At 35.4% G+C, this 24770-nt stretch overlaps 2 protein-coding genes across 6 annotated transcripts; one reads left to right on the top strand and one right to left on the bottom strand.

Moving 5' to 3' along the window:
- Positions 1 to 7: 7 nt before the first annotated feature.
- eif3ja (eukaryotic translation initiation factor 3, subunit Ja) lies at positions 8 to 5704 on the bottom strand. 2 transcript variants are annotated; one of them, XM_082159989.1, is made up of 8 exons: positions 5556 to 5704; positions 5327 to 5415; positions 4758 to 4809; positions 4334 to 4425; positions 3495 to 3609; positions 3259 to 3423; positions 3109 to 3182; positions 8 to 1171 (listed from the first exon to the last, which is right to left on the bottom strand). In XM_082159989.1, the coding sequence occupies exons 1-8, from the start codon at positions 5575 to 5577 to the stop codon at positions 1040 to 1042; spliced, it is 741 nt and encodes a 246-aa protein (XP_082016115.1). In that variant the 5' UTR covers positions 5578 to 5704; the 3' UTR covers positions 8 to 1039. The 2 variants fall into 2 exon arrangements, with proteins under 2 accessions (XP_082016115.1, XP_082016116.1); XM_082159990.1 differs by lacking the exons at positions 5327 to 5415; positions 5556 to 5704 and adding an exon at positions 5171 to 5303.
- Positions 5705 to 7552: 1848 nt separating this feature from the next.
- Positions 7553 to 24219, top strand: apba2a (amyloid beta (A4) precursor protein-binding, family A, member 2a). 4 transcript variants are annotated; one of them, XM_082159021.1, is made up of 12 exons: positions 7553 to 7702; positions 11639 to 13219; positions 14192 to 14251; positions 14358 to 14397; positions 14582 to 14727; positions 14852 to 14938; positions 15224 to 15406; positions 16526 to 16705; positions 17754 to 17966; positions 18042 to 18161; positions 18389 to 18529; positions 22904 to 24219. In XM_082159021.1, the coding sequence occupies exons 2-12, from the start codon at positions 11669 to 11671 to the stop codon at positions 22973 to 22975; spliced, it is 2793 nt and encodes a 930-aa protein (XP_082015147.1). In that variant the 5' UTR covers positions 7553 to 7702; positions 11639 to 11668; the 3' UTR covers positions 22976 to 24219. The 4 variants fall into 4 exon arrangements, with proteins under 4 accessions (XP_082015147.1, XP_082015148.1, XP_082015145.1 ...); XM_082159022.1 differs by having other exon boundaries at positions 17754 to 17927; XM_082159019.1 differs by having other exon boundaries at positions 17754 to 18161.
- Positions 24220 to 24770: the final 551 nt, after the last annotated feature.

Consider the following 24770-nt stretch of genomic DNA (forward strand, 5'->3'; position numbering starts at 1 on the left):
GAACTGATGAATTATAAGCAACTTTTATTAAATTAGATCTTTATAAAACAGTGCAGAGTCCTATTATCGGCTTTGCTGATCGTAAGTCTCTTTAGAGCATGTCTACCACACTTAAAGTTGTCAAGAAAATGGAAAGCCAAACGACGCCTGAAAACACCCTACGTCAACTTTCAGTCCCTTATTCATCATCAGCAGAAGAATCACGCTTATTCTCTGCTGGCATGGTTGAGGTCAAATGAGCAACTGCATAACGTGCTGCATTGAAAACACGAGTTATATCTGTAATTATTCGCATATTTTTCTCTGCAAAAATTGAGGTAATCCTAATAACGCTGCAATGTATCTTCAAAACGGTTCATTTAGAGTGATACTTTTGGTCTTAGACTTTACATGGAATGCAATACGAGCTACAAACGAAAAGGCGTTACTTTCAATGTATTATGCTTACATTAAGTATGCTACACTCTAGATTTACTTATCTAAACAATTGAGCTCACTATAGTCTATGAACAACAAAAAAAAATGAATCGTTTGATTGTAGACATGATTTATGAACCATGTGACCACTTGGATATCATCACTTCAGGTTGTATAGGTTGTCTTAATCGGCCTGGTTTGCAAAAGGAACATCCCATTCAACAAGGATAACGCCCGAAGCGAATCGAACGACATGGAGATCAATACGGAAAAGAAATTTGCATAGAATGTCATTTATTTCCAAGTAGAAGTTACCGAACAATAACACTCTGTTCATATAATCCTGGACTGTCACGATGAATTGATCACATTTGCAAGGAGGAGCCCGTTTTATCGGATTTTTATTCCGACAAACATTGACCTAAATTCACAACAGAGAAAAATACCTCAGTTAACTGATTCTCTGCATAAACCTCTTTGAGGGGAGAGTGTGCATTGCGTGGGATGGCGTTCAGAGTTTTCTAGCATGGTTCTGGTAGTGGGCCTGACTGTGGGGTAAGGTCATGCTGTTAAGGTGTATGGTTCAGCAACCAGCAAAAGTTATCAATGGGTTAGGCCTTGGTCACATGAAATCCTCGTAGTCTTGTGCATAACCGCCATCAAACTCCCCGTAGTCTGCCAGATCATCTTTCAGCTTGGCTTTAAAACCTCCTCCTGGTATAACTCCCTTCTTTTTCTTTTTACCTTTGTTTGCCTATTGAATAAAAATAAAAAATACATATATATTTTTATGTTTTTAAATGTTAATCAAACAACAAAAGACAAAGAACAATTGTAAGAAAAACTTTTGTAACTTTAAAAAGGATTCATCTATTTTTCATGGCTGATAAGAAATATATATGGCCGTTGAAAATTTACCGGCAGGTGTAATTTGGCAGGTGTGGCAAAAAGTTAGTTAATAATATATATATTAAGGAGGGCCATTTCAAGCAGAAATAATATTCGAAGATCGCTGGGTATTATTCGATTATTAATACTTGAGCGCGTCTCATAAATGAACCGAAACTCCGCGTATAAGCTCACAGACCTGTGAAATATATCTATAGATAAATATATGATATATATATATAATATATAAATGTCTACTTTTAAACAAAACATTTCAAAACGAAAAGAAATGGGATACTCTCTGCTTACGTAGGCTAATTCGTATGAAGTGTGCATTTCTCTCTATAGGCGCGTTCACTACTGCGAAGATGGCGAGTCAGCATATTCAACTTTATCTTTGCAGCCGACGCGGACACAGAAAACACTCGTTTATTAATAAACAATTAAAATGTCATGAATAATCATTACTTTTGCCGGTTCTTTGTGGCCAGCTTTATGTGTGCACTTGAGATGCGGAATAGGCGATATTACGAAAACGCTCATTATGATTTAGTATTCCATTTGAGCTTGATTTTGGTAAAAACATACAGTACCAGTCAAAAGTTTGGAAACGTTACTATTTTTAATGTTTTTGAAAGAAGTCTCTTATGCTCATCAAGCCTGCAGTAAAAAAAAAAAAAAAAAAAAAGTAATATTATGAAATATTATTACAATTTAAAATAATGGTTCTCTTTTTTTAATATACTTTAAAATGTAATTTATTTTTGTGATGCAAAGCTGAATTTTCATCAGCAAGTACTCCAGTCTTTGGTGTCTTATGATCCTTCAGAAATGAGTCTAATATGATGATTTATGATCAATGTTGGAAACAGTTGTGCTGCTTAATATTTTTTTTATAACCTGAGATACTTTTTTCAGGATTATTTGATGAATAAAAAGTTTAAAAGAACTGTATTTATTTAGAATAGAAATCTTTTGTAACAATATACACTACCGTTGAAAAGTTTGGGAACAATAACTTTTTTTTTTAAAGAAATTAGTACTTTAATTCAACAAGGATGCGTTAAATTGATAAAAGGTGATGGTAACGATTTATATTGTTAGAAATGTTTTTATTTTGAATAAATGCTGTTTTAATGAATAAATGCTGTTAACGTTTTACTCATCAATGAATCCTGAAAAAAGTATTCCAAAAAAATATATTAAACAGCACAACTGTTTCCATCATTGATAATAACTGAGTATCAAATCATCATATTAGAATGATTTCTGAAGGATCATAAGACACCAAAGACTGGAGTACTTGCTGATGAAAATTCAGCTTTGCATCACAAAAATAAATTACATTTTAAAATATATTAAAAAAAGAGAACCATTATTTTAAATTGTAATAATATTTCATAATATTACTGTTTTTTGTTTTGTTTTGTTTTTTAACTGCAGGCTTGATGAGCATAAGAGACTGCTTTCAAAAACATTAAAAATAGTAATGTTTCCAAACTTTTGACTGGTACTGTAAATACTATAAAGATGCAAGTGTCTGATGATACACAAAGCCACAATATCAACTTTGACAACACCATGTTAAATTATTATTTTTGTAAATAGTGTTTTTTCCATTGAAAAGTAGTGAATTTGGACATAAAAGTTTTCCGCTTGACAGCACATGTGTGTGTGTGTGTGTGTGTGTGTGTGTGTGTGTGTGTGTGTGTGTGTGTGTGTGTGTGTGTGTGTGTGTGTGTGTGTGTGTGTGTGTATATATAGTCTAGTTAGTTAATGTTTGGAATGAAATGGATTTCATACCTTTTCTTGCTTCTGCTTTTCACTTAGTAACACTGTCAGCGAGTTGCTAATTTTCTTCAAGTCATCAACTTCCACTGCAAAACCGATTGGAATCATACGTGATTGACATTGAGAATAAATGCAGAACTATCAAAAATGGGGCATACTTACATGAAAGACACAGGTCCCTAAACAGCGTCTCTAAAAAGTTGGAATAGTGTATAGACTTCTCATAGGGAGATATTTTTTCTTTTAGCAACCGCTCAAACTCTGTGAAGTCTTCTTTTGAAGAGGGACTCATCGCATCAATTCCTGTAACATTATTTGATACTACACCTACAAAAGAGATTAAAAGTTAAAAATTAAAAATGTAAAAATGTGGATATGGATATACTGAAAGCACTTACCAAATGCCTCTTTTGCTAGTTCTAAGTCTGAATCCTCCTGTAGTTTTTTCACTCTAAGTTTTTCAGCCTGCTCCTCTTCTGGTGTGAGTTCTGTGCTGTCTTTTGATGACTCTAACTGTTCAAAAAATTATAGTTAAGCTTAGTGAAAGTCTTAATATATCCTTCTATCAGAATTTGCTATCAATAAAGGTACGAGTTAACATAATATATATACATTTATCTACACTACTGTTAAAAAGTTCAGGGTCATTACAATTTTTTTATGTTTATAGTTATTAGATAAAAGTACAGTAAAAACAGTAATATTGTGAAATATTATTTCAATTTAAAACAAGTGTTTTCTATTTTATTACATTTATTCAGCTTTATAGATTTATTACTCCAGTGTCACATGATCCTTCAGAAATTATTCTAATATGATGATTTGACGCTCAAGAAACTTATCAATTATCAATGTTGAAAACGGTTGTGCTGCTTAATATTTTTGAGGAAACCGTGATGTATTTTCTTTGATGAATAGAAAGTTCAAAAGAACGAATGTTTTTTGAAATAGGAATATTCTGAAACTTCATAAATGTCTTTGTCACTAGATTAAATGTATTAACATACTGCACATGTTATAATTATTATTTTTTAAATCGTACTTACCTCAAACTTTTTAACAGTAGCGTATGTATATAAGAAAAATGAAAAATGGGACAATTATAAAATGCTGTAAATAAAAAAAGCTGTCAAAGTGTCACAATGTAAATTAAATATTAAACTAGTTAAAAAAATGTTATTCATAACTTTTTACTGAAAATATTAAACAAATGAAAAACTGCCATGTCTTAACTTACTTGTTTTTTGAGCTCCTCTTGTTTTTTTCTTTCTAAATTTTCCTTTTCTTTTATCTTTTCACTGAGTTTCTTCTTTTCTGTAGGTTTAGCCTCTATATGTGAAAAATACACAATTGAAACTCAAACTTTAACTTTCCAACTTGAAGTACAGTTGAAGCATTATAACTTCTTTGAAGAATGTGCATAATTTTCAAGCAGTTTAAAACATTTTTATAATTCTCTTATAATTATGTATGTAGTTTAAATAGCACCAGATTAATTGACTATGAACGAATTAACTAAAAATTCATCCGTCAGACGCATAACTATACAAGTTGACTGCTATAATAAATTACAAGAGGTAAAATATACATATGCTTAAATATTTTATCCTGAACGTTAACAGTTCGCCAAATACCAATTTATTAATTTCATATCACTGTACCTGACTTTTTTTCTTCCTCCTTTTCTTCCTCTTCATCATCATCCCAATTATCCTACATGAGATAAAAAAGCATTTCAAACCATAAATTGAAGCGGTTCATGGTGGTAGGTAGCATAAAATTATGACTAGCTGGAGATCTTTCCTTCCACATGAATATGATCAATATAAGTTATCCTCTTATGAAGGCTGGCTATTTTGAGACAGTATCAGTATGATCAATTTGAGATAAGTAACAGATGACATTGACGTTCTGCTGTACAGTAAATTAATCACCAACTGTAAACAAATACATACCTTTAGCATGGAATTAGTCATTATAATTACTATAATTTCACTTTCTAACTTAAGACTATGTCTTTAAGCAGGTGAACGCCTATGCTGCTAATACTAACTTGACACATATTTAGACTCACCATCACCACGTTGTTTTGACACTGTTGAGTTAGCAAGAGTAGCTAGCTAGAGTTAGCTGACTGTAACTTCTTGATGAATTGAGACTTTTTTCATTTTTAGAGAAATAAACACACATTTTTGATTTGTGAACGACAAACAAAGCATCCGTTACTAACTTTCACGTCGTCGTCTTCATCCTCGCCCTCCCATTTGTCAAGAACTGCCGCGTTTTTGATGGGCGCTTCGGGCTCGAAACTATCAGCATCTGGAAAATAACAGCGTTTTTAGACAGATTACTTAGTGACAGCCGTTCTTTAAGGCGACAATTTATTTGAGAAAACATATGAATAAGAATTCGTACGGACAGAAAGGAAAAATAACGGTAAAGTTTAAACAAATTCTCACCCCAAGAATCGGCATCCGCCATGATGTCAGTGTCGCCAGAGCTGAGGGGAACGAGGGCGTGAAGCTGAACGCACTGCGCGAAGACTGCGAGACACTTCAAAATAAAAGCCTATTTTTCGCCCGTGTGTGTTCGCTTTGAGGCCATCTATGCTAATTTACTCATAAACGTTGACAAAATTAACAGTTAGCCGATATATACACATTTAAAGTTTATAGTCTCTCGCGTTTAGAAAAAGGAGCATAATATTGATGACTCATCCTGCACTACGCTGATTTTGTCCAGTCAAATGATCTCTAGAACAGCCATTTGTGTCTGAAACCAGACCTTATTCACAGCAGCGCCATCTTTGGTTTTTTAACGGGAATGAAAGCGAGAGAGGCTGTGAGCTTACACATCTCTTCAGTGGGTTGTGCAGTTGTTAAATGTTTTTTTGTTTGTTTGTTTGTTTGTTTGTTTGTTTGTTTTTTTGGACTGTTCTGCTGACAAAACACTGCAAAACTATCTTTCCAAGAAATTTCAGTAGACAAAAATATAAAATTGTGAGTGATCTAAGATTTTTACAGCGGATGCCATTGAAAACACGATAAGTCTATCCCTCACAGCCTTTCACACCTGTCATAATAATTAATTTGTTACATTTATGTAGCGCTTTTCTAGGTACTCAAAGCGCTTTACATGGAAGGGGGAATCTCCTCAACCACCACCAATGTGTTAGCATCCACCTGGATGATGCGACGGCAGCCATATTGCGCCAGAACGCACACCACACACGAGCTTATTGGTGGAGAGGAGACAGTGATGAAGCCAATCAGTATATGAAGATGATTAGGAGGCCATGATGGACAGAGGGCAATGGGCACATTTGGCCAGGATGCCGGGGTTACACCCCTACTCTTTTTCGAAGGACATCCTGGGATTTTTAATGACCACAGAGAGTCAGGACCTCGGTTTAACCTCTCATCCGAAGGACGGTCATGGTGCTGCTCTGAATAAGGTCTATAGTGGACGTAGGCCCTATCCCAAATAGCACCCTAAACACTGGCACCTGGCGGTCTTCCTCTGAGTCTGCACTTTCGTGACGTAACGGCGTTTTGATTGTCGGGAAGAAGTCTGCTGCGGAGCTTACACCAATGCGGGCTCGGCAAAAGTGCGAATTGAGGGCGCATATCGGCCGCAAAGGGGGGCGCTCGTGAGCACCCTTCTGAAACCTAAAATGACTAAATGGGACACCCTACAGTGTCATGGACTTGGAACACAACCAAATACAGAAAAACATGCTGCAAAAGTTCACAGCACATTGAGCACAACCAAATACAGAAATGCGCAGCAAATAACACAGAACACAACGGAAATGTTTCTGTTTCCAGGGGACCTCAATAAGTGACGAACCCGGATGGGACATGCTTATTGCTCAAGTTTTATGAACTTTTGCAGCGCGTTTCTGTATTTGGTTGTGTTGTGAGTATTTGGAGCACACGTGTGGTGTAAAACTGATGAAGATGTTTTCTTAATTTGCGGATGTTTTTTTTTTATTTGCACGTGTTTTCTGAAGTTGAAGCGCGTTGAGCTCTCTCGGCCACCGTACTATCCACTATATTTTCAGACACCACTATAAATGGCTGTCCTCTGAAATAGTGCACTGGGAAATGTCGGATACAGCCCCAATTATACTATGTTTAATATTGCATACTGAAACATATTTTATAAAGTATGCACTACATTGTATAGTGATGTTGTATGCTGTACCCTATACAGTTATGCAGCTTTTCATAGACATTAATGCTATTTGATCTATAAAGATAAGACTATGCATTATATTTTGATATATTTTGAAGTCTGTTGACTTCAGACAGCTCTTGTCACAGAGGAATAAATTATATTTAAGTTAAGGAAGAATCTGAAGAATGTATTATTTGCTAGTATAGCCTATAGCCTTCGTTGCTGTGATTTTGACTGTCTCTTTAAAAAAAAAGTCATAAAGCGCTTCACTGTCCCGGGATGCTGAGGGTGTGTGTGTGTACAAGCTACATCCACGTTCCTCAGCATCTGTGGTTCATGAAAGACATGTCCTAACATTTGGTCTGTAAATGTCTGATCAAAACAACGACAGATATTCATTTGGTTGAGCGACGCCAAACTGGCTTCGGTAAGCACTTCATTTTAAAAGCTGATCGTCGGTCGGTTTTAAAATGATATATTACACATTTCGATTTTAGTCAGTTTTATAATACCTGGACTAAAAAGACAAAATGCACAATGTGCTGATGCTCATCGCCACGTGTTATTTTGTCGTTGTGAGTGAGTGCAGTTTATTAGCGCGTGCACATTTATGTGGCATCTCAATGACGCTGAAACGGCGACGTATCTTCATATTCTCTGGATATGAGGCGGGCATGCTTCTTATGATGTTATGTGCAGAAACAATAGCATTTGGGCCATGATTTACGGAGTATGAGCTGTGTTTGTGATTCATTTGTGCTGTGAGGAGTCCGCGTCGATGGATGTTGCAGTAATTCAGTCTCTATATGGCAAGCTGTTTTAACTTTTAATCATTCGCAGGATATGAATTGTTGATATCAACAATTCAATGTTCACAAGTTAAAATGCTAATTCTTTATATCAGGAATTAGATTTCTACTAGTAACAATGGCATTTTTTTTTTATATCAGGAATTACTTTTCCATTAGTAAAAATGTGAATTCTTAATGTCAACAACTAACGTTACACAATCACTCGCAGAAATACGAATTCTTGATATCAAGAATTACATTTCAATTAGGCTAGTAAAAACTATCATTCTTGATAACTGTAATTATATTTTCACTAGTTAAATGTCACCATAGTCTGCCATTCAAAATCAGTTGTTATCAAGAATTGATTTACTAGTTGAATTCCAATTTCACAAATCAGAAATACAATTCCTACTAGTAAAAATTCAATTGTTGATATCAAGAACAGACATTTGCACTAGGAACCACGCAATTACTGATATCAAAAATTATATTTTTTACTAGTAAGAATACAATTACAGAAATCAAGAATTATAGTTTTTACTAGTAGACATTTAATTCTTAATATTAAGATTTCATATTCCTGTATCAAGAATGAACATTTTTAGTAATGGAAATGTAATTCCTGATATCAAAAATTGCCATTGTTACTAGTAGAAATCTAATTCTGATGTCAAGAATTAGCATTTTATCTGAAAATTGAATTATTGATATCAAGAATACATATCCTGGGAATTAATAAATGTTAAAATGGCTTGCCATAGCTTGAGATCACCGGAAGAATGGATCGTTACGTCAAAACCGCTGGATATGAGGCTTATTTTGGTGCTGAAGGAGGTTCATTTAGAAACTTTTCAAAATATTTGAAATTCAGAAATGAAAGAATGTTTTGTGAAGCTGTTATATAGGGCAATAGCTGTACAAATCTGACCATACAATATGTTATCTGACCATACAACCTTGCTAAAGAAAACCCAGCTTAAATCAGCATAAAACGCTTTTATTGTCTGTTGGGGTGTTTAGAGAGGTTTGGGACACTTTTTACCTGGTCAGACTTAGAGACCAGCTTGATGACCAGCTAATCCAACTGAACACCAGCTTGGTCAGGTTGGGAGACCAGTTTAAACCAGTTAAGGCCAACAAAGCTGTGTTTCTTTTATTTGCTTAGGCTGGTTTAAGATGGCTGTTTTTTTGGGGGGGGTTTTTTTAGCAGGGAAGTGTCCAGACAAAAGCATTTACATTTAGATGAGACAGAAACTCCCTGCAGATCTAGGTGTTGCACTTATACCTTTACATTTCAAACCATGTTTGACAGATTGTGCATTTGTGTAATTGTCCTTTACCAGCCCATTTAGTTTGTCAGATATGGGCACATTCTTGTATTGTTTTTTTTTTAATACATTGGTCAAAAGATAATATGGTTATAAGGTAATATGAAAATATAGTGCGTAGAGAATTATAACCTAATTAGAACTAAAGAATTAAAAAGGCATGGAAAATTACTATGGTGTTTATAGATTTTCGAGTTATGTTTTAAAATATATCATTAGTTAAAATTCGAGTGCAATCTGTATAAATTATTTTAGTCCTTATTATGAATGGGGGAAAAAAAGCTTTTAAAACCTGGAAATATCAGGGCATTTTGAATATATTATTTTTATTTCCTATTTTCATTATTCATAATGTGTGTGAACCCTGGAATTGTCATGGAAATTTATTGGGCAAAAGAAGTAGGAATCCCGTGACATTCAGGAACTTAAGATAATCTATTTAAACCTAAGTTTTAGTGCATTCAAATACTCAAAATGATGTTTATTTCAAACCTATTTTATTAAATGAGCTTCACAGAAAAGTAAACGATGGCACATTTACTCAATTTAGACCAAATGGGAAAAAACCCTCTGCAAAATCATTGACAGTTGCTGAAAATAAATGAACATTAAGGAAGACGGGTATATTGGCCGGTTAGAAGTTGCTTGCTGATCTAATAGCGATACTAATGTGTTCGATTACATGCTTGACCCAAGACCACGTTTTCAGCTTAGGCTTGCTGTTTTTTCTTTTAAGGTCTGGGCCAATTTACACAGTTTATCTGAAGTTGCAAACTGTGAGTTGCCTTATTAATGAGGAATACGAATCAATTTACTTTGCAAATTTAGATAAATCACATTAAATGCAGATAGATTAGCAAACTTAGCTAATCTTAACAGTGGCTGAAAAAAAACATTCTACTGCCACCACTGAATTTCCATTCTTAAATATTTAGCAATGCAATGGCCTGTAGTATTTGGACACTTAAGCCATGCTTAAAAGGCTGTTTTCAAACTTTCTTCCTTTACTCCGCTTCTGCAGGTATAGGTGTTACCCAGATTCCACATTTCCTGATTTTCAGTATCCTGAAAAAAAACCTTGATAATTATGAAGATATCATCCTAAAACAAATTTGGCCATCTGTGTTGAAGCAAGCATATGTTGTATAAAGGGACAAATTAAGTGAGACACGTAATCAAAAGCAGGAGGCCGTATGTCCACTGGGAATCTGATGCCTCTCATCAAGGGAGAAATCCCTGTGGTGCAGGAAAATATCAGCATGTTTCCTGCTGATACACCTGCTGAATTGTGCAGATCTGTCTCCCTGATGCCGTGGTGTACTGTGCTTGATGTGGATGAGGTTGTTTTCCTCAGAGGTTTTAATACAGCTCAGGAAATTTAATAAAGATCAGGGAAGTCAAGGTGTAGATATAAATTGCATATAGAATGATGCCTTATAATCAGTTCTGGATATTGGCGCATTTTATTACACACTTTATTTTACTACATAATTTATTGACCCAAACATTAAGTGCATACATATTGAGAATATCTTTATCTCTACCTGGCTAATACATGTTTTATTATTGGTTAGTATGTTGCAACTTTTGGACCTGTCAAATGTAGAAACTGTTTTTTGCATTATTTGTATTAAATAAATGTCACATTTACAGTTGAAATCCAGCCATTTAATAATTTCAGAGGATAGATCCCCCTCAAGCTAATTTCAAGTTCAAGTTGGTCACATGGATTCACCTCATTGACCAACAGAAAGCTGCTTGGTTTGAAAATGATTTCTGTTTGAGCTGTGCTTCATATTACTGCACTATTGACAATGGACAATGGACCTCTTTTGTCCCCGAAATTTCACTATACTGTGACCACACCTTAATATTGAAAAGCTAGTCTTCCACTTCCACTGTGATGAAGACACCTTGTGATTTTGATCTTAAATTCATTTTAGTGGTTTAATATGAAGAATTTTCCACATATGTGCCGCTGCATGGATATCTAGAGGGAAGATAACTTAAAAGCGATTGGTAGGTTATAAAGGTAGGTAAAAGTAGTTAGAAGATGTTTCCTTAATAGATGTCCCTGATTTGAATTGATCAACTGTATGACATTAGCAACTACATCAGTTTGACACAAACAATATACTGTATTATGTTTCCATTTACAATCACCAACTACTGTAAAGTTGTTATATTTTCTCATCAAAGCCAAATTTTTTTTTTACTCACTTTTGGCACTTCTTTTTTCAGGGCTGACAGAATCCCACTTCTGTGGTTCTGATGAAGCTAGTCATGTCTCTCATGAGAAGACCAGGGACCAGAGCCATTGTTTCAGAGCTCAATCCTTCATCCTCTAGCACTGCACCTGAGGGAAGTGAAAAGCTCAACGGAGATGGAGCTGATCCAATTCCTGAGCAACTTCCGGACGACAACCTTGACATCCAACCATCCTCGCCTACGCCACCTAGGTCCTTTCTGAGTGATGGGTCTGGGGACGACTCCATCCCAGGCGAAAGCCCTCTTCAGCCAGATAGCATGGAAGAAGACTCGCTGTCCGAATATGATAATGTAGGATCTGGGGAAGAAGAGGAGGAGCGTGATTATGAGGAAGATGAGGAACTGCAGACTGAAGCAGATAGGATGACCTACTATGTCCACTGTTGTCCAGAGGATGAAAGCTACATGGAAGGAATGGACTGTCATGAAGGTGCAGATGGTGCGGAGTGTCCAGGCACATCTCGGGACGTCAAGGATAGCTGTACACCAGAGGAGGCTTGGAAACGCTCAGAAGGCTTTTCCAAGGTACCACAGAAAGATGCACCAACGATGGTCTACAAACGACCAGAGCCCATCACAGAGACGACCTTCGTACAAGCCCCCATGGCTGAGGATGAGGAGGATGAAGAAGAGACTGAGGAAGAAGTCGAGGAGGACAGTGAAGAAGAAGACAATGATTTTTTTCACTATGTAGGGAACAAAGTGGAGTTGAACAACAATGAGGTCCCACATAAAGGCGGTTGTTCTGAAGTCTTTCTCAGAGACAACAGAAGTCGTCCCCAAGAATCTAGTCATGATAAATTGGGACAAGAAAGTGATTCAGTAAGTAACTATAGAAGGAACCAGGACATTTCCAAACACCCAAGGGATATCCCTCCAGGGTCAAGTTGTGCTCCTAGGAATCGAATGGAAAGTGTTCAGGAAGAGTGTGCTAGTGGCTGTCCAAAAGATTGTGATGTCCCAGTGGTTAGAGAATGTAGAGGAGAGACTAGACAAAGTTCCAGATTTAGAGGGCATCATTCAGAGAGAGTACACAACAGAGACATTGCTTACCAGGACAATAGTGGGGTCAACAATAAAGCAAAATGTGCAGATCCAGGGGACAGAGGTGCTTGGAAAAAAAGACATTTGCTAAAATACTCTAGAGAGGACGACAGGGACGGAGATGGGAAACATTCACACGAGCAAAGTAAAAATCCTGGAGACAGCAAAAACAGAGGACATGACCATCCAGTTTGTAATCACAAGCCAAAGGGTGAAAAAGAGACAAGGAGCTATGGGGATGTTGAGGAAGACCAGATTGTGATTGGAGTTAAGACCAAACTTAAAATTGCTCCAAATAACTCATGGAGGAACAAAGATCAGACACCTGATCAGACAAATAATGGGAAAGGGGCTCCTGACAGTTCCAGGGCCTCTTCAACATCATCAGGCAGGAGAAACAGCCAATCCAGAGCCCATGTTAATACACCTGTACAGTCCCCAGACAAATGGCTACATAAAGACTCGGCCAAACCTGTTCAAAAGGAGAAGACAAGGCCTAGACAAGAACAGGTAACTGTGAATTCTTTGGTAACTGTCAAGAAGTCTTTGCTTTCTCTTTGCAGAGGAACTGCAACTTTTGGATCCATTTGAATGGATCCTTGTTATTGTAGCATTTATTCCAGGTTGACCCATTCCTAAATGCCAAAAAATGTGGATGGTAGCTTTGCATGTTGATCAGATTCTTGTCTTATTTGGAGACTCTTAACTACATTGCACTGGATTTCAACCAAGTGGTCTGCCTCCTTCTAGACAAGCATTAGACAAGTGTCTCCAATGAGATTTGAAGATTTCCATCCATCCATTCTCCAAACCTCTTGTCCCCTGTTAGGTCGCAGGGGAGGGAAACACTCTGGGCATGTGGCCAGTCAGATTTGAAGAATTGCTCTAAACAATAGACTATTCAATTGTTAGTGTTAGAGGGTTTGTTCACCCAAACATTTTAATTATCCAATCATTTACTCACCCTCAAGCCATCCTAGATGTATATGACTTTCTTCTTTCAGCCAAACACAATTGGAGTTATAATAAAAAAAATATCCTGGCTCTTCCAAGCTTTATAATGGGAGTGAATAGTGAAAAAAGCGCATTCATCCATCATAAAAGTAATCCATGCGACTCCAGAGGCTATGCTAATGCTAATTGTGTTAATTTAACTAATATGCATACAGGGGCAGAATTTTTGTGTTGCATTCCCTAAAAATCCAGTTGTTTCGCCCCTGCTTTTACATATACTTCTTGAAATGTATAAACTTCCATGTATACCCACAAGTAATCTAAACAGTTTAATACATTTTTGGGCTCTTGAAAGATGATATTTTAACTGCTACTACTACTGACTAGATATTGGCTACTGGCTTTTTAATAGCACTTCCATTACAGCCTTATGTTTTTATCAATAATCATTCATCATCATCATCATGTCAATTATAAATTGTACCTATATCAAAATATGATTATTGTCTGTTTTAATGTTTTCGACAGGTTCCTCAAAGTAGTCCAGAGGACAGTAGTAGAGAGCCACCATCTGGACAAAAGAGACCGGCAAGTTATCTAGTTATATGCTGAACAGTAATCTCAGAGTCGGTTCTGTCCCTCAGAATACATCCTGAAAAGGGATCTGTACCTTAATTATCGTTTTGCTTTTCAGCAGATCCAGAGAAATCCCTCTTTTCCAAGCTTTGTGGATAGTAAGTTCTGTTTTATTTTAAACCCAATTGAGACACAAACCTTTAAAGATTTGAAATATGCATCTGTACATTTGTTAATCATTGTTATATTATTGATAGTAGACTCAGGTTAAGGTTATTAGCTCAAATTTCAGGTGGTTTAAGAGTCTAGTTGTTTATTCTGGTCTTTGAATTTGTTTTTTAGTTCCTGGTCCATGTGAGCCAGAAGATCTCATCAATGGAATCATCTTTGCTGCAAACTACCTCGGCTCTACCCAGCTGTTGTCCGAAAGAAACCCGTCTAAAAGCGTGCGCATGAAGCAAGCGCAGGAGGCAGTGGACTTTGTTAAGGTATTTTATAAGATTCTCCACACAAATATAATTTAATATCCATTAAAAATAGAAGTTAAGTTTCAGAAGTTCTTTCTCAGTCCACTAGATGACACTGTAACCTTTGTGTAACTGTGTTCTTTAGTCTGTAGAGGGTGAAGCTCAGAGCTTGACTGAGATTGACTTGTTCATCTCAACCAAGGCCATCAAGGTGCTCAATGCTGACACACAGGTGGGTAAAGTTCATATAAACCTGGTAATTGTCAATATATAGACCGTATCGTGTAGATACTGATAAGTCGTTACGGTGCTCTAGTAATGGGAATGCAGGTTTGTATCTGGCCAATTCCCAATCCCATTTTCCCCTTTCTATCTTAATACTTCATGCTTTCCAATTCACTATCTCATAAAAAGGCAAATTGCTCTTTTAAAAAGAAAAATGTTGACATTACAGAACGAGGTGAAGGATTTATGCTTACAGACTTTTCATTGGCTGACTCCTGATCCTTGTTCACAGGAGACGATGATGGACAACGCGCTCCGCACCATCTCATACATCGCAGACATCGGTAGCGTGGTGGTTCTGATGGCGCGCCGGCGTCTGTCTAACTCCTCCTCACTCGACTGCACAGATTCAGACCTCAGCACAGAAAGTCAGAAGCAGTACCGCATGATGTGCTACGTCTTTGAGTCAGAGGATGTGAGACTTATTTTTATTTTATTTCTTTTTTTTGGGAGAAAAGCTGAAGTGTGTCGTCTTTTCCTTTTTCGGTTGACATGACATTATTTGTGCAATTACAAATATTTACCAGTTTGTTACTTGCACACTTTAATCTAACAGTCAAAAACTGCATAATGAATCTGTCCTCATATCAGTGTTGAATGGTACTCTCTATAACTAGCTACTATGTACTTATCTGTCTGTATATTGTTATAATATTATTAGTCAAAAACCCAGATGGGATATTTTGTGCTTTCATGCACTGATTTTATAGGGGAATCTGTGGAATTTATAGATTTAAATGCAAGATTAGGGATTTAAATGTGGTAAAATTAGCTGAGAGTACTGCGCTTTTATTGTTAGCCGAAAGTTAGAAATTTCATAAACAAACATGCAATGTTTAATATTCAATAAGCAACATTTAATATTTAATAAACAAACATTATATACTTAAAGGTAACTGAATGCAATATCAAATTAGCCAAAATAATGACTAAACAAACATATATTTATTATTCAATAAAAAACACTCTTATTGGAAGCTGAAAGTAAAATAATTATTATAAAGCATATCATTTTTAATATTCAGTAAGAATTTATTTATATTAATATTTAATTAAAATAACAATCTCATTGGTAGTTGAAATCATTATCAGAAAATTAGCCTAAATAATTGCTAAGCAAATACATAATGTATAATATTCAATAAGAAATATTTTACATGTGATAAACACACACTATTTTTGGGAGCTGAAGGCATTATCAAATTAGCCTAAATAATTACTAAACGAACAGGGAGAGGCAGGGCATGTGCATATCTGTATTATTGACAGGTGTTCCAGGACTGTGGAATTCTGCAGGCAAAGATAATTGTTGGTTTGTAGTTCATTCCTCCTCTAACCTCTCGTCAGTTTTGTATTTATTCTTCATCGTGTTAACAATGAGCTGTTTAAAGTCTCTGCTCATGTAATTGTTTTTTTGAGTCAAGCACTCTCTCGCTCAGAGATGTCGTCACGTCTTCAAGTATCCTCCTCTCGCTGAGTGGTTCACCTCCTCTCTCTCTCTCTCTCTCTCTCTCTCTCTCCCACACACACACAGGCCCAGCTCATCGCACAGTCCATCGGTCAGGCGTTCAGCATGGCCTACCAGGAGTTCCTCCAAGCCAATGGGATCAATCCCAAGGACCTCAGCCAGAAAGACTACAGTGACATACTGAACACACAGGAGATGTATAATGACGACCTCATCCATTTCTCCAATTCTGAAAACCTTAAAGAGGTAATAATTAAAGCACTGGAAACCTTAATCATAGCGGCTCGGAATTGTAGCTGCTTTTGTGCAAACGTGTTGCGATGCTCCTGTGAGTCGAACCTGTCTATTCCAGATCCCCTTCTTCCAGTCTTCCCTAGTGTTTTTCTATCACTTTTCATTTTCCTATCTAGTTGTCGACCAGTTTGGGTTTCTCAATGCTGCTGCTAGTAGAATTATATACATTTAATATATTTAATTGAACAATTTTGAACAATTCACAACTATGAATAAACACAATAAACACAAAATAATTTGTATATACACATGATGATATTGATAATGATATGTATTTATTATTTTAATATATTTTTTATATGAATAGATTACATTTTTATATTATTTACCATATTCATTTTTATTAATATTATTATTAATGTTTATATTATTTTGTAATTAATCAAACATTTATTTGTACTACCGGTATTTATTTTATTTTCACAATATTTGCTACCAAATGCTCTCAAAAATATGAATATTAGACAACTAAAATGTGCTAAAAAGCTATAACTAAAGTAAAACTATAATAACTATAATAAAAACATGAATTAGTGTATACACGTAAACTGTTACTATTATATTTATATAATTGTGTGGGTGAGTATATGTGTGTTTTTGTTAATATATATAAGTAATTATAATTTTTTTTACATTTTAACAAACATTTATTTAATTAATCAAATATTTATTTGCATTTTTTCCCCACAACATTTACTACAAAATGCTCTAAAAAAACATTTAAATATAAAAAAACTAAAATGTGCTTAAAGCGAGCCTGGTTATCACCTGATGTCCATTACCACATAATCGCTAAATACTGACCGATTAATTAGCCAGGCCAATATATTGGTGTATATGCAAAACTAAATGCAAAAAACACACAAATAAAACGTGATCTGAGGATTTTTTGGGCTTGTTCTACATCATACTTAAAATAGCACCTGCCACCCCATATTCATTTTATGAATGGAATAATCTTGCCTTGAAGTTCTTTCAATTTAGATTTTTTTGTAACCAGCTTCAGCTAGAGAAGCAGAAGGGGGAGATACTGGGTATGGTGATCGTGGAGTCGGGCTGGGGCTCGATCCTGCCCACCGTCATCTTGGCCTGCATGCTGAACAACAGTCCCGCCGCCCGCTCCGGCAAACTCAACGTGGGCGATCAGATCATGGCCGTCAACGACACCAGTCTGGTGGGCCTGCCTCTCGCCACCTGTCAGGGCATCATCAAGGTTTTGACATTCTTATGCATGTATTCAACACTTGTGTGTCGTCAGATTGCAGTATTACATATGTTTGTGTTTCAGGGCTTGAAGAATCACGTTCAGGTGAAACTGAGTGTAGTGAGTTGCCCCCCTGTTACCACTGTCCTCATAAAGAGACCAGACCTGCAGTACCAGCTCGGTTTCAGCGTTCAGAACGGAATAGTAAGTGTCAAGGATCAAGAAAGACACTAAAATAGTTCAGTAAGATGTCACACATCAGCTTTAACAAACATCTAATGCTTTACCAAACGATGCAGTTTTCATTACAATAACTTATCTAATCTAATCTTATCTAATCAGCTGCTGTGTATTTGCACAGTTAGGGGACTTTTTTGTTGTATCATGACTTCTTTGCAATCTTACTCTGTCATCCTGTTGTTGAATTCCAGATCTGTAGTCTGATGCGTGGAGGTATTGCGGAGAGGGGAGGGGTGCGTGTCGGACACAGAATAATTGAGATAAACGGACAGAGTGTGGTGGCGATGGCGCATGAGAAAATCGTCCACGCCCTTTCAGTGTCCGTAGGAGAGGTACGGCTTTACATATACGTATGTTTTGGTGGAACATTAGTAATAATCTAGCCTCTGGAAGGGGTGTAAAAGTACAGCGATGCTGGACCCAAATATTAGCACATTAAAATATTAGCCAATTAAAATATTAGCCCATTAAAATATTACCCCATTAAAATATTAGCCCATTAAAGGGCCAGAAATGTCTAGGCCAAAAACTTTCTCTGGTTAAGGTAAAACGGTTTCCACATTTAATTGTGCTTGAATATTAAGATTAATTTATTAAGATATCATTTGTATATATATATATACAGTACAGGCCAAAAGTTTGGAAACATTACTATTTTTAATGTTTTTGAAAGAAGTTTCTTCTGCTCATCAAGCCTGCATTTATTTGATCAAAAATACAGAAAAAAAATCTAATATTGTGATATATTATTACAATTTAAAATAATTGGTTTTTAATTTATTATACTTTAAATTATCATTTATTTCTGTGATGCAAAGCTGAATTTTCAGAATCATTACTCCAGTCTTCAGTGTCACATGTGACATCCAGTCTATCACATGATCCTTTAGAAATCATTCTAATATTCTGATTTATTATGAGTGTTGGAAACAGTTCTGCTTCCTAATATATTTGATGAATAAAAGGTTCAAAAGAACTGCATTTATTCAAAATAAAAAAATATTTTCTAATATTATAAATCTTCTTTACTATCACTTTTTATCAATTTAACACATCCTTGCTGAATAAAAGTATTGATTTATTTCAAAAAAAGAAAGCAAAAAAAAATTACTGACCAGGGCTGCGTTTCCCAAAAGCATCGTAAGCCTAAGTTGATCGTAAAAACGATCGTACGACTGATCTTAATATTACGGTCTGTTTCCCAAAAGCATCGTAGCTTAAGTAGCACTTGAAAATCTTCGTAGATCTACGAGTGCTCTGGAGTAATCGTACATCACCAAGTTCATCGTAAGAAGACAGATTTATGAGGACACCTGCAGGACAACCGACAGATTACACCTTTAACTTTATTCAAATGCAATGTGATTATAATATAAGGTTTGATTGTACTTTATTGTTCTTTTTTTGTTGTTGGTTAAATTAATGTATAAATTAAATAATTAAAAAGGTCAGAAAACAAAACAAAAAATAGAAATAATTTAATCTAATAATTTTAATCAAAATTAAATGAATGAACAAAAAATAAATAAAATAAATCCTTTTAATCTGTTAAAAATTACATCTTTGTTTCACTCTATCTCCTCTAAAAGGACATTAATTTCATCTTTTTGAAAGGAATCTTTTTTTATTTATTTTTTTTAGCTATTTTGTCAGTGCCTCCGCCTGTAGGTGCTTTATATAGACTTGTCTTGATTGCTAATCCACAACAGATGACAATTATTAGGTTAAACGTTCCATATAAGGTTATGTTTCAGCACTTCACGAATGGACAGCGACTCTTAAGTAGCACGTAGAGCGCATTCTCGCGCGTTCATGTTAAGTGCATTTTTGGGAAACGCTCGTGGAATTGCTGCGAGCGTTCGTAACCTTGCACGTAGAAAGCGCTCTTAAGAGCTAAGATACATCGTTATCGGGAAACCCGGCCCAGTAGTGTATATTGTTGTTACAAAAGATTTCTATTTTTAAAACATTTGCTTCTTTTTTTTTTATTCATCAAAGTATCCTAAAAAAGTATCACAGGTTATTAAAAAATATTAAGCAGCAAGAACTGTTTCCAACTTTGATAATGAATCATCATTTTAGACTGATTTCTAAAGGATCATGTGATAGACTGGATGTCACATGTGACACAGAAGACTGGAGTAATGATCCTGAAAATTCAGCTTTGCATCACAGAAATAAATGATAAATAAATTTTCAATAAATTGAAAACCAATTATTTTAAATTGTAATAATATATCACAATATATAAAAAAAAAATCTGTCGTTTTGATCAAATAAATGCAGGCTTGATGAGCAGAAGAAACTTCTTTCAAAAACATTAAAAATAGTAATGTTTCCAAACTTTTGGCCTGTACTGTATATATATATACACACACAGGGTTTGAAATTAACTTTTTCACTCACCGGCCAATTTGGCTACAAAACTTTTCAGAACTTCTACTAGCCAAAAAAGAAAAAAGAAAATTAACCAGATCAACTACATCTCAGCTTATATATGGATTTCATACATCCATCTCCTCCCTTCCTCAATCTTCCTCATCCTTTTTACCAAAAATTTATTTTAGGTGGAGAGATCAATACTGTACAAAAAACATCAAAAACAATTTGGATGTTGGAAAATATAAATGTCTTTTCTGTTAACCAAATGCTTTTTAATCTTCGCTATTGCTTCAATGCAAATGAACAAGCGCGCCGTTGTTTGTTGCGTAGTGACGGGCATGTTCAAGTAAGCCAGAAATGTGCAGATTCTGCGCAATACGCTGTATTTAATATATCACGATGACTCACGAGTTGAGTATTTGCATTAAATCTGCGCAGATTTGGCTTTAAACGAACTTCCCCAGTAAAGTGATTAAACATAATAAATAACACACCAATTTGGTTGGTGATTTGACAGCGTTACCCGCCACAGTGGGTTGGCGGCTGCTTAATTCCAAACCCTGTTTACAGTATATATACACACTCAATGGACACTTTATTAGGTACACCTTGCTAGTACCAGGTTGGAACCTTTTGCCTTCAGAACTGCCTTAATTCTTCATGGCACAGATTCAACAAGGTGCTGGAAACATTCCTCCAAGATTTTGGTCCATGTTGACATGAAATCATCACGTATCTGGTCCGAATCCATGATCCGAATCTCCTGTTCCTCCACATCCCAAAGATGCTCTATTGGATTGAGATCTGGTGACTGTGGAGTCAGTTTCAGTTTAGTGAACTCATTCATGTTCAAGAAACCAGTTTGAGATGATTTGAGCTTTGAGACATGGTGTGTTATCCTGCTGGAAATAGCCATCAGTAGATGATACACTGTGGTCATAAAATGATGGACATGGTCAGCAACAATACTCAGGTATGCTGTGGTGTTTAAACGATGCTCAATTGGTACTAAGGGGCACAAAGTGTGCCAAGAAAAATATCCAACACACATTACACCACCACCACTATCAGCCAGAACCGGTGATACAAGGCAGGATGGATTCATGCTTTCATGCTGTTTACCCCAAACCATCTGAAAGTCACAGCAGAAATCCACACTCAACGTTTTTCCAATCTTCTATTGTCCAGTTTTGGTGAGCCCGTGTGAATTGTAGCCTCAGTTTGCGGTTCTCATCTGACAGGAGAAGCACCGGTGGGATCTTCTGCTGCTGTAGCTCTTCTGCTTCAAGGTTCGACATGTTGTGAGTTCAGAGATGCTCTTCTGCTTCTCGCTTGTATCGACTGGTTGAGTTACTGTTGTCTTTCTATCAGCTGGAACCAGTCTGACCTCTGGAATCCACAAGACATTTTCTCCCACAGAACTGCCACTCACTGGATATTTTAATATAGTCCCAGTAGATCATCATTTTCTGAAATACTCAGACCAGCCCGTCTGGCACCAACAACCATACCATGCTCAAAGTCACTTAAAGGTATAGCGGAGGATTTTTTACTTCCGGGTGGATCACCTATACTATTGGTCCTCCTAATTGTCAATCATTCTGGTGAATCAATCAAACTTATTCAAAAAGTGGAGAGGGCGGGTCTTATCTAAAATTCGGAAAGATCCTCCACTATACCTTTAAATCATCTTTCTTTCTTCCCCATTCTGATTCTCAGTGTGAACTTCAGCAGATCGTCTTGATCATGTCTAAATGCATTGAGTTGCTACCATGAGATTGGCTGATCGGATATTTGTGTTAATGTGGAGCTGAACAGGTGTACCTAATAAAGTGGCCAGGGAACTAAAATAATTTATCAAGTTTTTCTGAGAAAAAGTGTGAAACATTATGTATTATTATTATGTATTAAGTGTGGATGAGGAACATGCCTAAAATAGAAGATTTATGACGTATCATTTCAACACTGTTGTTAAATTATTAAAAGAAAATGTTAAAAGCCATTAAAAACACAGAATAAAAAACGAAAGCTAATTATATGCGTGCTTTTTTGTTATGACAGTGTGATTGAGTCAGTTTTCAGTTTCGACTACAGTACAAGTAGTACGGTACAAATTCCTCAAAACAATACGCAAGTACTGTACAGTTATGAAGAATAATTTGTACTTTACACCCCTTGCTTTTTGCAGTGAGTCAAAAAAAGCTGACGTTTTTATTTTAAGTCATCATCCTTTCTCGCATTTTTGCATTCAATTATTTTTATTACGTAGTTCGTTAATGACGTGAATGCTATTAAAATGAAGTGTCTTTCCTTTTTCTCAACAGATTAACATGAAAACTATGCCAGCTGTCATGTTCAGATTGTTAACTGGTCAAGAGACTCCGGTGTACATATAAGGAATCATAAACCTGGGACCTTTTCCTGCAACGTTAAAAAAAACATTTACAGCTCCTCTTAAAAAAAGTAATTATATAAAAATTATTCATCTTTGTGGCTGCAGACTGCATGTAAAAATCATTAGAAAGAGTGCAAACATGCACACATAATCACATAATTACTTTATCAAAGGGGGGCTGTTACTTGCTTATTAATGCAATTATACATAGTCTTCCATGGCAGACTTGTTAGTTTGTATATATGTTCAAGCCTTTTGGTTGCACTTTATTTTACAGTATGTGTACTTACAATACACTTACCTAAGAAAGTACTGGGTAACAAGGTAACTACATGGTTTAAGGTTAGGTGTAGGTTCAGGATTACTACCTAGTTATTACACAGTTATTGTAATTACTATAAAAAGTACATAGTATGTACTGTACATGGGGAACAGGTCTGTGAAATAAAGTGCTACCAGCCCTTTTGAGTTCTTTAAGTACTTAGAAGTACTTATGAATGAAAAATACCAAGTGACTGTACTAAAGTTAAGACACTGATGATTTAATCGACAAAGTAGGACATTATCACTACATTTAATTAACAATACTCATTTCACAAACTCAAAAATTGGACTAAAGCATGCTAAAATCCAAAGATTACTGTTACATTTTCTGAATAGGCTGCATTTCAGTTCTTCTGGCTGTCCTCGGTGTCTCTGTGATAAATGGGTACTGTACACTATGAATGACTCATTTCTGTAGATTACTAGTTCAGCATGCCGGATTTTGAAGACTTAAAGATATGCTAATCAGAAAACCTGAGCTGCATTCATGTTCATGCATGATATTAGAAATAACAGAATGAATGAGTCAGACTTATCTCATGAATGAACCCCCATCTACATTTCAGGTATGTCATTTTAGTGCTTATAATTTTTTCTCTAAGCATTAAATCCACACACATATAGCAGTGTTATTTTAGTACCAATGATGTACTATTATAATTTTTGTTCATATTTTGAATTAGATATTTTGTTTTCATTTTAATTTTGGTCATTTTAATAAAGGTTTAGTAATTTTGTTGTTTTTTAGTTTTATTTTGTGTGCTTTTTTATATCTGTATAGTTTTTCTGTAGTTGTAGTTTATTTACTTCAATTTAAAGTAAATGAAAATATTTTGAGAGATTTTTATTATTTGATTTTATTTCAGGTCATTTTTTTATTTCAAGTATTGCTGTCAAATCGATTAATCGCGATTAATCGCATTTAACATATATACACACACACATTATATGAACACAAAATTATGTTTATATATATATATATACACAGACACACACAGCACATATATAATATATTCATGAATACAATAATATACAGTACAGGCCAAAAGTTTGGAAACATTACTATTTTTAATGTTTTTGAAAGAAGTTTCTTCTGCTCATCAAGCCTGCATTTATTTGATCAAAAATACAGGAAAAAAATAATAATATATCACAATTTAAAATAATTGGTTTTCAATTTATTATACTTTAAATTATCATTTATTTCTGTGATGCAAAGCTGAATTTTCAGGATCATTACTCCAGTCTTCAGTGTCACATGTGACATCCAGTCTATCACATGATCCTTTAGAAATCATTCTAATATTCTGATTTATTATGAGTGTTGGAAACAGTTCTGCTTCCTAATATATTTGATGAATAAAAGGTTAAAAAGAACTGCATTTATTCAAATTAAAAAATATATTTTCTAATAATATAAATATTCTTTACTATCACTTTTTATCAATTTAACACATCCTTGCTGAATAAAA

This window comes from Leuciscus leuciscus (genome assembly GCF_965113295.1).
Source record: "Leuciscus leuciscus genome assembly, chromosome: 25".
Lineage (NCBI taxonomy): Eukaryota > Metazoa > Chordata > Actinopteri > Cypriniformes > Leuciscidae > Leuciscus > Leuciscus leuciscus.

Excerpts from the sequence above, each read along its gene's own strand:
- eif3ja (XM_082159989.1), bottom strand. The coding sequence starts at position 5,577 with ATGGCGGATGCCGATTCTTGGG. Across the intron at positions 3,424-3,494 it reads ACTAGCAAAAGAGGCATTTG|GTGTAGTATCAAATAATGTT; the intron begins GTAAGTGCTTTC and ends TCTCTTTTGTAG. Across the intron at positions 3,183-3,258 it reads TAGGGACCTGTGTCTTTCAT|TGGAAGTTGATGACTTGAAG; the intron begins GTAAGTATGCCC and ends TCGGTTTTGCAG.
- apba2a (XM_082159019.1), top strand. The coding sequence starts at position 11,669 with ATGAAGCTAGTCATGTCTCTCATGAGAAGACCAGGGACCAGAGCCATT. Across the intron at positions 14,252-14,357 it reads CATCTGGACAAAAGAGACCG|CAGATCCAGAGAAATCCCTC; the intron begins GCAAGTTATCTA and ends TTTGCTTTTCAG. Across the intron at positions 14,939-15,223 it reads TGCTCAATGCTGACACACAG|GAGACGATGATGGACAACGC; the intron begins GTGGGTAAAGTT and ends CCTTGTTCACAG.